The sequence below is a fragment of the Lucilia sericata genome, unplaced genomic scaffold (assembly GCF_015586225.1).
Source record: "Lucilia sericata isolate MDLA Ls3-8-SP2 unplaced genomic scaffold, ASM1558622v1 Contig000796F_arrow, whole genome shotgun sequence".
NCBI lineage: Eukaryota > Metazoa > Arthropoda > Insecta > Diptera > Calliphoridae > Lucilia > Lucilia sericata.
Genome location: NW_023994788.1, coordinates 62,215 through 77,777, shown reverse-complemented (window position 1 = coordinate 77,777; position 15,563 = coordinate 62,215). Strand labels below are relative to the sequence as shown.

Below are 15,563 nucleotides of genomic sequence, written 5' to 3'. Positions count from 1 at the left end.
TTCCGAAAAAGGAGCCATATTGTAAACCTGAATGGGAATTTGACCAGTTGTCAAATTTTTTATATGTGTAATTTAACATTATAAGAGTAAAATACGGTCACCTTTAAGGTGGCCCACTATAAATTAACGAGCTAACTTTGTGACTGATGGTCTACTATCATTTCCCGTTGGTCTTATTCAGGAAAGATTTTCTTGTTGCACAGTGTAATAGGCCAAACTTTATCCCGATAGCTTGATTATTCAAAGAAATATAGGCGATTAAGTGAAATCCACAATTTGCGGACAAATCCCCACATCTGGCGACACTAGTGTAGACATTTAGTTTTGTTAAGCCTAAAAGCATGCAAAGGTATTTTGTAAAGTAATGAGAGCTGAATAAATTGTAAACAAACGAAATGGTTGGCTACACTGTAGGGGTTGGCTGCAGAAACCGTTGGATTTAAAATGACAAAAAGGTCAAATGGAAAACAAAATTGGTACTAACTAGCAAAAAATAGCTAATAAGTCCAGAAAAGGCTTAAATTCAATAGGAAAAATCCGAATTAATGTAAAAAAGCAACTAAAGCTGGAAAAATGTTTAATTATAAAGAAAAATTTCAAAAAATAATAGAAAAATCAAAAATTAAAATAATTATTAAAACAACAACTTAACAAAATTACAATAAAATTAATAAAAATTTTATAAATTAGAAAAATTCTAAATAAATTTAAAAAAATTGTTACAAAATTTACAATAAAGTTAAGAAACTTAAAATAAATAGAAAAAAAAATCGAAATAAATTGAACAAAATTACAAAAATAAACAAAATAGCTGGAAATTTTTAAAACAACACAAAACAAATTTTTACAAAATTGAATAAATTTTTCCATAAATTTAGTTTTTTATTTTAAAAGCATGCAAAAAAACACCACAAAATTTTATATTAAAAAAAAATAAACTCAAATTAAAATTCTTCTTTTTTTTTCATAAATATCTCAGGCTTACCTTGATTAGCATGACGTAAAAGCAATTGTGGACAAAAGTTTGTAAATTTAAACTGTATTTTTTTTTTTTTTGCAAATTTCGAAACAAAAAAAGAAAATTTCCATTATTATTTAAAATTTTGTTTAAATAAAAACAGTTTAAATTTAGATGTAAATTAAATTTTTTTTTAATTTTTCAAGCAAGAGCGTAGATAGTAGAGCGTTATTAATTATTTCATTTATAATTTGTTTGTTTAATAAACATGTTCAGGCATGTAAAGAGAAAAGAGAGAAAGAAGAATACAACAGAAAAGAAATACAAATTAAAAAAAAACATGACACATAATAATTATTAAAAAATTTTAAAAATACTTAGAAAAACCGTTAGAAAAATTAAACTTATTTTTCTTTTCAAGAAAATTCTTTTGTTTACAGCATAAGACAAACAAACAGCGCAAGAGAGAGCTTTTTCATACAAGCTTACTAAATGAAAGCTTTATATATTTGAAATTAAATATTTCTTTACTATTAAGTGCAACGTTTAATATTGCAGCTTTATTGAAAAACTTTAAATAGTTGTTTTTATCGGGTTCTTGATAATTTTTTTAAATTTTAGTTATTAGTGAAAATTTTTTTTTTTTTTTTGAAAATAAAATTTTTTGTAAAATATCTCATTTAGTGAAAATACACACTTTTAATGATAAAGTGAAAAATCTAATTTTTTAGTGAAAAATTAAATATTTATTGGAAAATCTAATTTTTAGTGAAAAATCTAATTTTTAGTGATATATCGAATTTCTGCTGAAAAATCAATTTTTTATAAACAACAAATTTTGAGTGAAAAATCGAAAAAATCTAATTCTAACTTAAAATTCAAATTATTAGCTAAAAATCGAATTTATAGTGAAAATGTAGAACTAACCTAGAATTTACTTAGAACTGAACTAGAACTGAACTAGAACTGAATTAGAACTGAACTAGAACTGAACTAGAACTGAACTAGAACTGAACTAGAACTGAACTAGAACTGAACTAGAACTGAACTAGAACAGAAATAGAACAGAATTAGAACAGAACTAGAACAGAACTAGAACAGAACTAGAACAGAACTAGAACAGAACAGAACTAGAACAGAACTAGAACAGAACTAGAACAGAACTAGAACAGAACTAGAACAGAACTAGAACAGAACTAGAACAGAACTAGAACAGAACTAGAACAGAACTAGAACAGAACTAGAACAGAACTAGAACAGAACTAGAACAGAACTAGAACAGAACTAGAACAGAACTAGAACTAGAACAGAACTAGAACAGAACTAGAACAGAACTAGAACTGAACTAGAACTAAACTAGAACTGAACTAGAACTGAACTAGAACTGAACTAGAACTGAACTAGAACTGAACTAGAACTAACTAGAACTGAACTAGAACTGAACTAGAACTGAACTAGAACTGAACTAGAACTGAACTAGAACTGAACTAGAACTGAACTAGAACTGAACTAGAACTGAACTAGAACTGAACTAGAACTGAACTGGAACTGAACTGGAACTGAACTAGAACTGAACTAGAACTGAACTAGAACTGAACTAGAACTGAACTAGAACTGAACTAGAACTGAACTAGAACTGAACTAGAACTGAACTAGAACTGAACTAGAACTGAACTAGAACTGAACTAGAACTGAACTAGAACTGAACTAGAACTGAACTAGAACTGAACTAGAACTAGAACTGAACTAGAACTGAACTAGAACTGAACTAGAACTGAACTAGAACTGAACTAGAACTGAACTAGAACTGAACTAGAACTGAACTAGACTGAACTAGAACTGAACTAGAACTGAACTAGAACTGAACTAGAACTGAACTAGAACTGAACTAGAACTGAACTAGAACTGAACTAGAACTGAACTAGAACTGAACTAGAACTGAACTAGAACTGAACTAGAACTGAACTAGAACTGAACTAGAACTGAACTAGAACTGAACTAGAACTGAACTAGAACTGAACTAGAACTGAACTAGAACTGAACTAGAACTGAACTAGAACTGAACTAGAACTGAACTAGAACTGACTAGAACTGAACTAGAACTGAACTAGAACTGAACTAGAACTGAACTAGAACTGAACTAGAACTGAACTAGAACTGAACTAGAACTGAACTAGAACTGAACTAGAACTGAACTAGAACTGAACTAGAACTGAACTAGAACTGAACTAGAACTGAACTAGAACTGAACTAGAACTGAACTAGAACTGAACTAGAACTGAACTAGAACTGAACTAGAACTGAATTAGAATTGAATTTTAACTGATTTAGAACTTGCATTTTAGTAATTCTTTAATTTTAAAAACTTCACTCTTGACATGCTCTGTAAGTTTTATTTTGACTCACTCTGTAAACAAGCTTTTTTCTCTCAATAGAAACTTTTTTTGACGGCTATTTCTAGAAACACCCTGTATGTGTGTTAAAGTGCAAATGTTAAAACAAGTCAGCGATAACTTTAATGTTAATTAACATTCTGGCAAATGTTGCAACATTCCCTTTTAAATAACAGTGTCTAACATAAGTATAGCGGTAAATGTGTTAAGTAGTTTTTTTTTTTTTTGAAATGATCGGTATGAACGTGTTTTTAGTGTTTTATTAAAAATTAAAAATGTTGATATGTAAATTAAAATGTTGTTAAGTTTTTATTGAAAATGATTTAGAGTTGAAAATGTTGGTTTTGAAAAATGTGTTTTTGAAGGTTTTTTTTTTTTTTTTGGAAAGAAAACAACATTTTGTATACGTTTTTTTGTTCATTTTGATTTTTTTTTTCATTTTCAAGTTTATTCTGTTTTACAGTTTTGAAAAGTTTAAATTATTTATAATAAAAAAATGAAAATATTATTTATATATAAAAAAATCGTTAGACAATTAAGTAAGAAAAATAATAAAAAAAGAATGAATTAAATTTTTTTTATTTAACACACAGTAGTCAAAGAAAAAAATGTGTAGGTTTTTGTAATGTATGAGTATTAAAAAAATATTTTTTCTTTAAAAAAAATTTCAATTTTTTTTTCTTTTTTGCTCTAAATGATGGATTTGCAAATGTGTCATGGTAACTATAGTAATTTATTTAAATTTCTTTTTTTTTGCAGTAAACACAATCTGTTTAAATAAGTTCTGATTTCCTCAATTAAATAATAATATTTATTCAAATAATAAATATTTAATTATTAATTATTTATGTTTTGTTATTATAAAAAGTGGCCTGCATGACATGTAGGTTGTTGGCCAGCGTGTAATAAAGGGTTTTATTTGTGAATTGTGTTGTAATGGGTTGTATTGGACAACGACGACTACGACGACTGTCTGGAGGAAAATGCCAACTAAAGTCTAAGTTAAGGTAAAAATTCATTTAATAAAACCAGTTGCTGGCTCTCCTTGTATGCAAATTTTAAGATTTGCAGTTGTTCGTTGTTTAAAATAATTTCAAGTTTAATTATTATGCAATTATTTAAAAGATTAAGAACGGTAAACTTTAACAAGATTGTAATAAGAAAAAGAAGAAAAAAAAGTGGTTTTAATTGAAAACCTATTAAATTGTTTATAAAATATATAAAAAGAGAAAATATAGACTTAAAAAGTTTCAAGGTTTTTCTGTTGATTTAAGCTTAAATATCATTCAACGTAGAGGTTTATGAAAAATTTTTTCAAATTTCTTTAAAAATTAACGTCTCGTTTTAAAAGTTTTCAAAAAATTCTATAAATTATAAAGTAAATAAATGTCTCAAATCATTTCTTGACAAATTTAAAGTTTTACTACTTATTTTCTGCAAAAGCTTTTACTTCCACAAAAAAAAGCTTTAATATAAAAGCTCTTTATAATGCTACATTTTAGTATTTTCTTTTAAATAAATAAAAATATTATTAATTTAAAACAAAAAGCTTTTTTGAAAGTAAACGAAATTTAAGGCAAAAGCTTTTAATTAAAATTTAAAACTTTTTCTCTATTTTAGATATTTTTTCTATTTATAGCAACAAATTGAAGTTTTTATTAAAACGAAAAGCTTTTAATATTAGTTACAAAAAATTAAACCTGAAAGCTTTAAAAATTTCTATAAGATTTAAAATGTCTGCTTCTTAGTAAAGCTTAAAGTTCATTTTAAACAAAAAGCTTTAAAGCTTTCGTAAAATATGAAACATTTTTTTTATAGAGAAATTAAAATTTTTGGAAATTTTTGTGGTTTTTCAACTAAAAGCTTTAGAACCTAAGCTTTTTAGAATTCCAATTTTTTGAGTATTAAACGTTTCACTTCTTAAGTAATACTTAAAGCTTTTGAGTAATTTATACAAAAGCTTTGAATCAAATTATTTTTGTACTTAAAAGCTCATAAAGCTTGTGATTCTAAAGCTTTAAAATGAGAAAGAAGTAAGCTTTTATTATTTTTTACGTAGATTTATTTTAAAGCTCTTTTGGAGAGCTAAACTAAATGCTTTTTAGGAAAGGTAAATAGGAGAGTATTATAATTTTTTTAGAAATCCTAAAAGCTTTTAGGAATATTTGCTTTAATTTCCTTAAAATCCAACCATTTTCACATAAAAAACAAAAAAGCTTTTGACTTTGAAGCTTTATTTGAAACCTAAACTAAAAGCAAGAGGGAAAATCTAAAAAAGCTTTTACAATATTTGCCTAATTTACTGCAAATTTATAGCTTGATTTTAATAAAGCTCAAAAATGTTCTCAATTTAACAGCTTTATTTGAAATTAAAAGCTTTTCAGGAAATTTTAATGTTATAACTGGAAAACTTAAAGCTTTATTGAAAAAATACTCGAAAGCTTTTCAAAATAATAAGAGCTTTTGAATTTTAAGCTTTATAAGACAAATATTAATGAGATATTGACAAAAAAGTAAAAAATACCACTTTCTATATTAAAAGCTTTTTCAAAATAATAGCAAATAAGATTTTAAATAGAGAAAAAAAAAATAATCGAGAGCTTTTGAGAAAACAAATAATATTGTAAAAAAAAGCTTTGTCCATAAAGCCTTAAAAAAAGTTTTTAAATTAATAAAACTTTAAAGGAAAAAGAAATATAAGATATGAAAAGGAGAAATTTCTATAGGAATATTAAAAGCTTTGATAGTATTAAAACAAAATCCTTTAAATTAAAAAATCAGATCTTTAAAAACTAAAAGCTTTTGAGAAAAATTAATAAATAATATTTGAAATTAAAGAAAAATCGCACCAAATTTATAACACTAACGTCAACTTTACCTCCCTTCCCCTAACCCCTTTAATGCCACTTTAACTTTCTTCTTTCTTACAACTTTCCCTCCCCTGCCTATTGCCTCTTGCCCGCCTTTTCCAATTCCTCGATTTCCTGATTCAATTTATTCAGTTCATCATCTAATAAATCATCAATTTCTTTGGTGAAATCCTTTTCCGTTTTACCATCTTCCATAATTTCATTGGTAATAATTTTACGTGTTATTTCAATATTAACGGGAGCGGGTGTTTTGGGTAGTGGTGGAGGTGTGGCCTCTTCCAAATCATCGTCGACATTAGCAGCTGCTACATAAAATTTAGAATTATCATAGGTATGAATTTCATCATAGGTTACTTTTTCCAAATCCTTTAATTCTTCTTCGGATAGAACTAATACTTTGTTTTCGGTTGCGGCTGAGGAGCTATCAGCTTCTGCTGGTGTTTCTGGTTTTTGAGAGGGCTGTGCTTCCTCTTTATTGCCGTGGCCGCCCACCCCAAAGTTTTTCTTTAGAAAATCGAATATATTTTTAGTTTTCTTTGCTGGTTGCGGAGAGGCTGATGGTTTTATAGCCACTTTGGGTGAGGCCGGTGGTGTGGTGGTGGTTACCTTGATTTGGGTCTCTACCACATGCATACGCGCTATAACACCACCATTTTCTTCCGTAGGTGAAGAGGCAGGGGACTTTTTATAATCTGCCTCATTTAGGGATTCTGTAGCCTTGCAGCAGGATGTGATGGGTTTAGGTATTTTCGATTTCCTTTGCAGAAGTGGGGTTCCCACGGGCGAAGAGGGTAGAGAAGATTTCATTTGTGTACTGGCCAAACGTTCCTCGGCTATGATTTTTTCACAGGTTTCTATGAGAGCCTTCGAGTGGGCTTCCCTGGCCTGCATGATGGGTGAGCTGGGTTTTGAATTGGGTTTCGGGCTGAAGGGTTTTGCTGCATTTGTCTCAAAGTAATTATCACATTTGCGTATTTCCGTGGGAGAAATACATTTAAAGCCGGTAATAGGTTGCTGTTTGCCATCGGGCAGAGTGTTTATATCCAGTTTTTGACACAACTCCTCTTCAACGGTTATTTGTCTTTGGGGAGTCGAAATTTGTAATTTGTTGGTCTTTGTGGGAATTAAACCATCACAGCGTTTTATATCGGTGGGGGATATATCCTTAAACCCAGTAGAACCCCCATGGAAGGGTAAAGTATCTTTGTCAACTTTTTCACAAACATCTTCTTCCACTGTAAATTGACGTTGCATGACAGCGGGGGTAGCTGCCGCCAAAGAGGTGAGCAGACTGTTGCATAAGGCAGAATCTATAGCCATGTTCTTTTCAGAGTAAGGCGACCTAGGGCTGGTGGGAGAGTGAGGAGCCGAAGAGGCCAATTTGTAGAGAGTAGAGTCATTGGGAGTACAGTCCAACAAGGGAGGTAATTCTGCCGGTATTACTATGGTGGGCGTAGTAGGTTCTCCCGGTTTTATGGGTTTCAAAGGAGCTAAGGGTGTCCTTTGATTGTTGGGTACAAAAGTTGTAGGTTGATATTTGTCATAGAGTGTAGAGACTACTAAGGGGGTGGTAGTTTTGAAAAGCTCTGATTTGGGTGAATGCAAGGCAGCCAAGGGTGAGGTATAGGGTAAAGGTGATTTGGGAGTTTTGGGTGATTCTTTCACAACCATATCTTTGGTTGGTACAGATTCTGTTAGGGGAGTCGTGGGAGAGGTTTTTAAGTCCTGGGGTTTCTCTAAATTGAGTTTCAAAGGTGTTTTAGGTTTCAAATCTTTGGTGTCCAAAATTAAAGTGCGAGCTTGAGTATCCGCCTTAATCATTTCATCTACCAGGGCTTGTGTGGCCTGTTTATCCAAAGTTTTGGCCGGTTTGTGCAGCTGCTCCTCCACAACTTCCGAAATTTCTGATTTGTTTATTTCTATGACATTTTCCTTTCCAGCTTCAACCTTTTCCTTTTCAGCTTCCTTATGAACTTGAGCATTTGTTTGCACTAGAGCGGGAGCCACATCTCCCGAAATACTCGAAACATTGGAGACCAAAGACAACTTCTTGGAATTATCTATTACTGTGGAACCCGTAGAAGTGGATGACGTTGAAGAATTAGAAATCATTGATAATTTCTTTTCCTCTGAAGGCGAAACAGAACTGGGAGAAAGTTTAACGGTTTCTACTTCATCTACTTCTGCTTTGGCATTATCTGAGTTATAGCAGGTATGTCTTCTGGGCATGATGGGTGAGGCGGGTGGTGTGGCCTGTGGTATGCGTGAACGTGATAAAGGTTTTGGTATTATTTGTTTAGACACAACCGTTGTTGTTTTTGCATTACTGTCAGCTTGTTGAAAGCAACTAGAAAGGTTTTTAACCGTATTGGGTTTCGGTAATTCATCTGGATTTACTATGGTGATTGGTGGAGCACATACAACAACTTCAGGTTGTTGGTGTTGTTGTTGTTGCAGCTGTTGCTGCTTGACTAACTCATCGCTATGATGATGTTGAGTTTCTCCAGCTAACTTTGTTTGAGGTTCATTAACCATTTGCTGTGATGGCATTGATTTCATCAATTGTTTAGGTTTTTCTTCTTGTAGATCAACAACATGTTGTTGCTGTGTGGTTGTTGTTGTTGTCATTTGTTCAATAACTGTAGTTGTTGCTGTTTGCTGTTGCTGTTTTGTGGTTGCCTCTTGCGGCAATTGCTGTTGTTGCGTATTGTTTTGTTTAGGTAATACGATATCGTTAGATTGCGTAGTACCTATGGGCCTATTAATGTAGGGCAATTGTGTTTTCTTTGTGGTCATAGTAGGCGTAGTTGGCTTCACTATTTGCGTGGCATTTGGTGAAGAAGTCATGGTCTTGGAGTTGAATATCTCTACGCGTCCATTAATGCTAAATTGGGAATCATGTTTGCGCGCCAATGAAGGGCTAGCGGGTGGTGTAGCTGAGGGAAATTTGTTAGAGGCTCTAATAGCTTGAGGAGACATGGGTGGTTTACCCAAGGGGGTTCTACAACGCGGTATCAAGGTGGGTGTTAAGGGGGAAATAGGAGAACTTCCGGATACTGCAGAAGCAGTCGCTAAAGGCGAAGTAGGAGAATTAGAATTCAAGCTACTAGGTGTTACTGTAGCTTTAGCTGAATCCTCTTTTTGAATTTTCGAATTCTCAAAAACCTGTGTCTTAATATTTAAGCTTAAATCTTTGCTAACCTTGTTCTCTGTTATCTTCTCCTCCTCTCTAATATTTTTCGTTTCATTTTCCTCCTGCAACTCGTGATCGTCTAATTCTATATCATTCTGAAAAGTATCCTTAAAGATTCGCAATAGATTCTTAGCATGAACCATTTCATTTGTGGGTTTGCGGCGTAAATTGGAAGCTGTCTTAAAATCTAAACCCTTCACCATATTATCATCATTATTACTATTAGGACCTTTACCACTACTACTACTACAATTACTACTGCTACTCAAAGGATTATCTATAATATTTTCTTTAAGATTATGACTACTAGATGTATTATAGTTTAATGTTGTTGTGGGGGGGTTAGTAGAACTTACACTATATTCCATATGATCATTAGTAATGGTGGTTGCCGAGGCTTCAGAGGCAGTTGTATTGCTAGCCATAGGTGGCAGAGAACCTAAAGTTAATTCCTCGAATTCTGCCTCGATTTGATTGACAGCATTGGCCGCTTCACTTAGTTGCTGTTCCTCCTTGGCCAAAGCTTCAATGGCGGCATTAAGCTTAAGCTCTTGCTCCTTTTTCATTTTATCGGCTTGATGTCGCTCCAATTCTAGTTCCACATCATCGGCTGTATGTATACCGCTATCATCTCTATCGATTTCTTCCACCTCCTGGGTTTTTGTAGCAATTGTTTTCGTTTCTTTTTCCTCTTTGATTGTTTCTTGTTTTAACGTTTGCTGGGCCTTTTCTTCCTCACACTTCATGATCTCCAATTGGCGGGCATCGACCAGCACAACCGGTGGTTTGCGTACTTCTTCTTTGGTTACAGCATTTTGTAAACTAGATAATCGCTCCTTTAGCGGTGGCACTGGTATATCGACTAATTTATTGGCAGTGGTTTTAGTTGCACCATTTGCACCATTGACTAAATTCTGTTGTTGTTCGAGACTCTGCAAACGTTCCTTAATGCTGGTGATGTCACCCGATAAACGTTTTAGCTCTTTTTTGGGTTGTTCGGTCAATGTTTCGCTATTGGTCTCCTGGACCTTAAAACGATCTCTTAGAGTTACTCTAGGCACTGCCGAGCCGCCATTACTACCAGCATGAGTTGACTTTGGTTCTGGTGTCTGGTCAATGGATTCAAAGATTTCTTTTCTTTTCGATATATCAATCTTTGGTACATCAACCTTATTCTTTTCCACACACTCTTCGCTGGGCGATTGTACTTCAAAACCCATTAGACGATCTTCGATTTTACTGCCTCTTCGAGGAGGATAAGCTGCTGTTTCTTTATTTAAGGGTCTTTCGGGTGTAGACTCCTTAGAGTTGGTGTGTTGCTGCTGGCTGGTGAGTTTATTGAGGTTCACTGAGGTGAGACCAGAGGCGGCACGTGATACTCTTTGTTTGTAGTCTTGTATGGCACCTTCGTAGGTGTATTCACATGGATCGGGCGAACTAGCTGGTGCTGTACTCGAAGAGGTTTCGTAGCCGGGCGATGATATATATTCTCGTGTTGTGCTTTCTGTGGTGTTTGGTTTATTATTATGGTGAGTGCTGTTGGTTATGGCCTTGTCCAATTCAGCAGCGTTGTCACTCTGGTGAGAGGGAGAGAAATAGAGAGAAATTTAAATTTAATTTAGTTTTCTTTCTTTTAAAAGAGTTAAGGTATTCTAAAGCTTAAAATTTCGAAATGTTTCAAGTGTATTAGATTGTTTGGTGTATAAAGCAAAGCTTTTCTTAAGAAAAGCTTGTTTCCTTTAGTAAAGTTTGTCTACACAAAGTTTTCTATTAGAAAAGTTTATCTAGACGAAGTTTTCTTTACAAAAGTTTGTCTAGATAAAGTTTTCTTAAGATTAGTTTATCCAGACAAAGTTTTCTTTAGTAAAGTTTGTCTAGAAAAAGTTTGTCTTGACAAAGCTTTCTTTAGTAAAGTTTGTCTAGAAAAAGTTTTCTTTAGTAAAGTTTGTCTAGACAAAGCTTTCTTTAGTAAAGCTTGTCTATACAAAACTTTTATTAGTAAAGTTTGTATAGACAAAGTTTTCTTTAGTAAAGTTTGTCTAGACAAAGAATTTTTTAATAAAGCTTTCTTTAGTAAAGTTTGTCTAGACAAAGCTTTCTTTAGTAAAGTTTGTCTGGACAAATCTTTCTTTAGTGAAGTTTGCCTTAGAGAAGTTTGTCTAGACAAAGCTTTCGTTAGTAAAGTTTGTCTCGAAAAGCTTTCTTTAGTGAAGTTTGGTTAGACAAAGCTTTCTTTAATAAAGTTTGTTTAGACAAAACTTTCTTTAGTGAAGTTTGCCTAGAATAAGCTTTCTTTAGAAAGCTCTCTTTGCAAAATTTTGTTTTCAAAACGAATTTTGTCACATTCGTAATGAATTGCGCAGTAGATTAAACCGATTTTCTTATTTTAAAGCACTTTTTCTTAGGTATAGTTTTAGGCTGCGGAAAAAGAGAGAAAAACTATTGTGAGTAGTTTACTCTCTTCAAGCGTTTTATACCTCAATTACACTCATTTTCTCGTTTGTGTTTTTAAATAGATTTTCAAAATATTTCTTTTACACTTTGCTGGAAAAATAATTTTTATTTTTAAAATATTTTCAAAATAAAATTTATAAAAAAACAACTTTTTCAATACTTTTTTTCAATGTGATTCCTTTTAAATTTTTACAAAATTCCTTAAAGCACTGGATTTTCTCGAATAAATCCTTAATATTTCGTTTAATTTTCAAAAAATCTTTAAAAATTCTTTTCAAAATTTTGTGATTTCTTTAAAAATATATATTTATAAATATAAAAAAAGACTTGTTAATTGAACGTTTAAAATAAAACTAAAAGACAACAAAATGTGATGCATCATTTCAGTAACGAATACAAAAAGTTTTTTTGTGTTTTGAATTTTTTTTTTGTTTTCGTATAAAAACGGAACAACATTGAGGAGAGGAACCAGAATTGGCGGTTAATCATTGGACAGATTTTAAGAATAAAACAAAAAAAAAAAAAAAACACTCACTGTTTGAAAAAATATGTGTATTATAAAAACAAATAATAATATTTAAATAAAAATGATGATCACAAAAATTTTGTTAATATATTGTTTATATTTTTTTGTTGTTTCACATTAAAGAAAAAAAAAAACACAAGACACATAAAAAAATTATTAATAAATTAAATTGTATACGAGAAATGAAAAAAAAAATATATAAAAATACATTTTTTACATATTCATGACTTTTATTTTTAATAGAAAATGATGATCTAGCCAATGATGTAGATAATAATTGTGTTGGGAATGTTAATAATGAAGTAGATTTTATTGGGGGCTAATAATGAAGTTGTATTTGATAGTATTTGTTGTGTTTGAAAGCTATTAAAGGGTGTCCAGAATGTTTACTTTACAATTTACAACAATTTTTGAAATGCTTAAAAAAGTACTTTAATTTGGTACTTTTATCAAAAAGTAAACTTTTTTTTATAAAATGAAAGGAAATTCCAAAACTACTTTATTATTTTATTTGGTTCAAAAAGTACTTTCTTAAACAATTTAAAAACAAGTACTTTTTTAACAAAGACAATGACAGTATGATCAAAAACATTAAATTTTCCTTAAAAAATACTTTTTTGCAAAAGGTACCAAAAGTTTTTTTAAGAAAGTACTTTTTTAAAAAAGTACCTACTAGTTGAAATTAGTAAAATTTACTTCATTTTACTTAACTAAATCAAAAATGATAAATTTTCTTTAAAAAGTACGTTTTTGTAAAAGGTACTAAAGGTTTTTTTAAGAAAGTACTTTTTTAAAAAAGTACCTACAAGTTAAAATTACTAAAATTTATTTTATTTTACTTAACTAAGACAAAAATTATAAATTTTCTTAAAAAGTACTTTTTTGTAAAAGGTACCAAAAGATTTTTTAAGAAAGTACTTTTTTTAAAATAGTACCTACCACATAAAATTACTAAAATTAATGTTATTTTACTGAACTAAGTCAAACATAATAAATTTCCCTTAAAAAGTACTTTTTTATAAAAGGTACTAAAAGTTTTTTAAAAAAGTACCTTTGTATAAAAGTACCTACCACTTAAAATTACTAAAAAATAAAAAGAAAATGATACATTTTCTTTAAAAGGTACTTTTTTGTAAAAGGTACTAAAAGTTTTTTTTAAGAAAGTACTTTTTGTAAAAGTTTTTACTAGTTAAAATTACTAAAATTTATTTTTTTTACTTAACTAAGTCAAAAATAATAAATTTTCTTTAAAATTACTTTTTTGTAAAAGGTACTAAAAGTTTTTTTAAGAAAGTACTTTTTTTAAAAAAGTACCTACCACTTAAAATTACAAAAATTTATCTTATTTTTCTAAAATAAATCAAAAATGATAAATTTTCTTTAAAAAGTAATTTTTTTTGTAAAAGGTAGCAAAAGTTTTTTTTAAGAAAGTACTTTTTTTTTAAAAGTACCTACCAGTTAAAATAACTAAAATTTATTTCATTTAACTAAACTAAGTCAAAAATGATAAATTTTCTTTAAAAAGTACTTTTTTGTGAAAGGTACCAATAGTTTTTTTCAGAAAGAACTTTTTTTAAAAAGTACCTACCATATAAAATTACTAAAATTTATTTAATTTTACTTAACTAAGTAAAAAAATGGTAAAGTTTCTTTAAAAAGTACTTTTTTAATTAAATAATTAATGAAATTTTAAAAAGTACCTTTTGAAAAAAAGTTCCAAACTTGTTTCATTAGCAAAAATTAGAGATTTTTTACATTTCAATAAGTAAAAAAAAACAAATTCTTTCAAAAAGTACTTTTTTGTACCAGTACTTCTTTAAATTTAAAAAATAAAAGCTTTTTCCTTGACAAAAAGTACTAAAACATTTAAAATTGTAATTTTTGTATAAAATTTTCTTAAGAAAAGTTTGTCTCGAATAAAGTTTAGTTTAGAAAGTTTATCTAGACAAAGTTTTATTAAGAAAAGTTTGTGTCGAAGAATGTGTTCTTTAGAATTTTTTAAACAAAGCTTTTTTTAGAAAGGTTTGTCTGGATAAAAAGAAAAGTGTTTCTTCAAGAAAGTCTTATTTAAAAGCTTTCTTTAGAAAGAAATGTTTGTCTCCAACAAAGTTTTCATTAAAAGCTTTCTTTAGAAAAGTTTGTCTCGAATAAAGTATTATTTAGAAAAGTTCTTCTAGACAAAATTTTCTTAAGAAAAGTTTTTTCTGAATAAAGTTTTCTTTAGAAAAGTTTATCTAAACAAAATATTCCTTAAAAAAGTTTGTGTAGAATAAAGTTGTCTATAGAAAATTGTCTTAATAAAAGTTTTCTTTAGATAAGTTTGTTTCGTATAAAGTTTTCTTTAGAAAAGTTTATCCCGAATAAATTTTCTATAGAAAAGTTTTCTAGACAAAGTTTTCTTAATAAAAGTTTGTCCGTATAATGTTTTCTTTAGAAAAGTTTATTTAGAGAAAGCTTTCTTTAGAAAAGTTTATCTGCACCAAGTTTTTTTAAGAAAAGTTTGTTTCGAATATAGTTTTCTATAGAAGAGTTCCTCTAGACAAAGTTTTCTTTAGAAAAGCTTTTTAGAAAAGTTTGTCTCGAATAAAGTTTTCTTTAGAAATATTCGTCTAAACAAAGTTTTTTTAAGAAAAGTTTTTCCCGAATAAAGTTTTCTTTAGAAAAGTTTATCTAGACAAAGCTTTCTCTATAAGTTTGCTTAGGTAAAGTTCTCTTTAGAAAAGTTTGTCTAGTTTTCTTTAAAAAAGTTTGTCAATATAAAGCTTTTTTTTAGAAAAGTTATTTAGTTAAAGTTTTCTTTAGAAAAGTTTGCCTAGACAACAAAAGTTTTTCTCGAGTAAAGTTTTCTATAGTAAAGTTCTTCTAAACAAAGTTTTCTTAAGAAAAGTTTGTCTTGAATAAAGTTTTCTTTAGAAAAGTTTGTCTAGAATGAAGTTTTCTTTATAAAAGTTTTTTTTAGAAAGTTTTAAAGCTTTCTTTTCATAGCTTTGGAGCTTTTTTCTTTATAAATCTTTAAAGCTATCTTTTAAAAAGCTTTAGCTTTAAAGCTTGTTTTAGAAAAGCTTCTCTAGATAAAGTTTCCTTTAGAAACGCTTTTTGAGAATCATTGATGGTATTGTTTATGAATATCTGAAAAGTTTTTTCTAGAAAATGTTTTGGTTAGAAAAGC

The 15,563-nt window shown here is 29.7% G+C and overlaps 1 protein-coding gene across 7 annotated transcripts in view; it reads right to left on the bottom strand.

The window, feature by feature from the left end:
• The window catches only part of LOC119608124 (bromodomain-containing protein DDB_G0280777), an 88,596-nt gene that overhangs the window by 20,154 nt on the left and 52,879 nt on the right, over window positions 1-15,563 (bottom strand). For 6 of the 7 annotated variants that reach the window (XM_037962390.1, XM_037962391.1, XM_037962392.1 and 3 more), the window contains one exon: window positions 9,771-10,991. In XM_037962390.1, the coding sequence (XP_037818318.1) occupies window positions 9,771-10,991 (1,221 nt within the window). Of the gene's footprint in view, window positions 1-9,770; window positions 10,992-11,891; window positions 11,959-15,563 lie in introns of those variants that run through there. The other variant, XM_037962394.1, reaches the window with a different exon arrangement.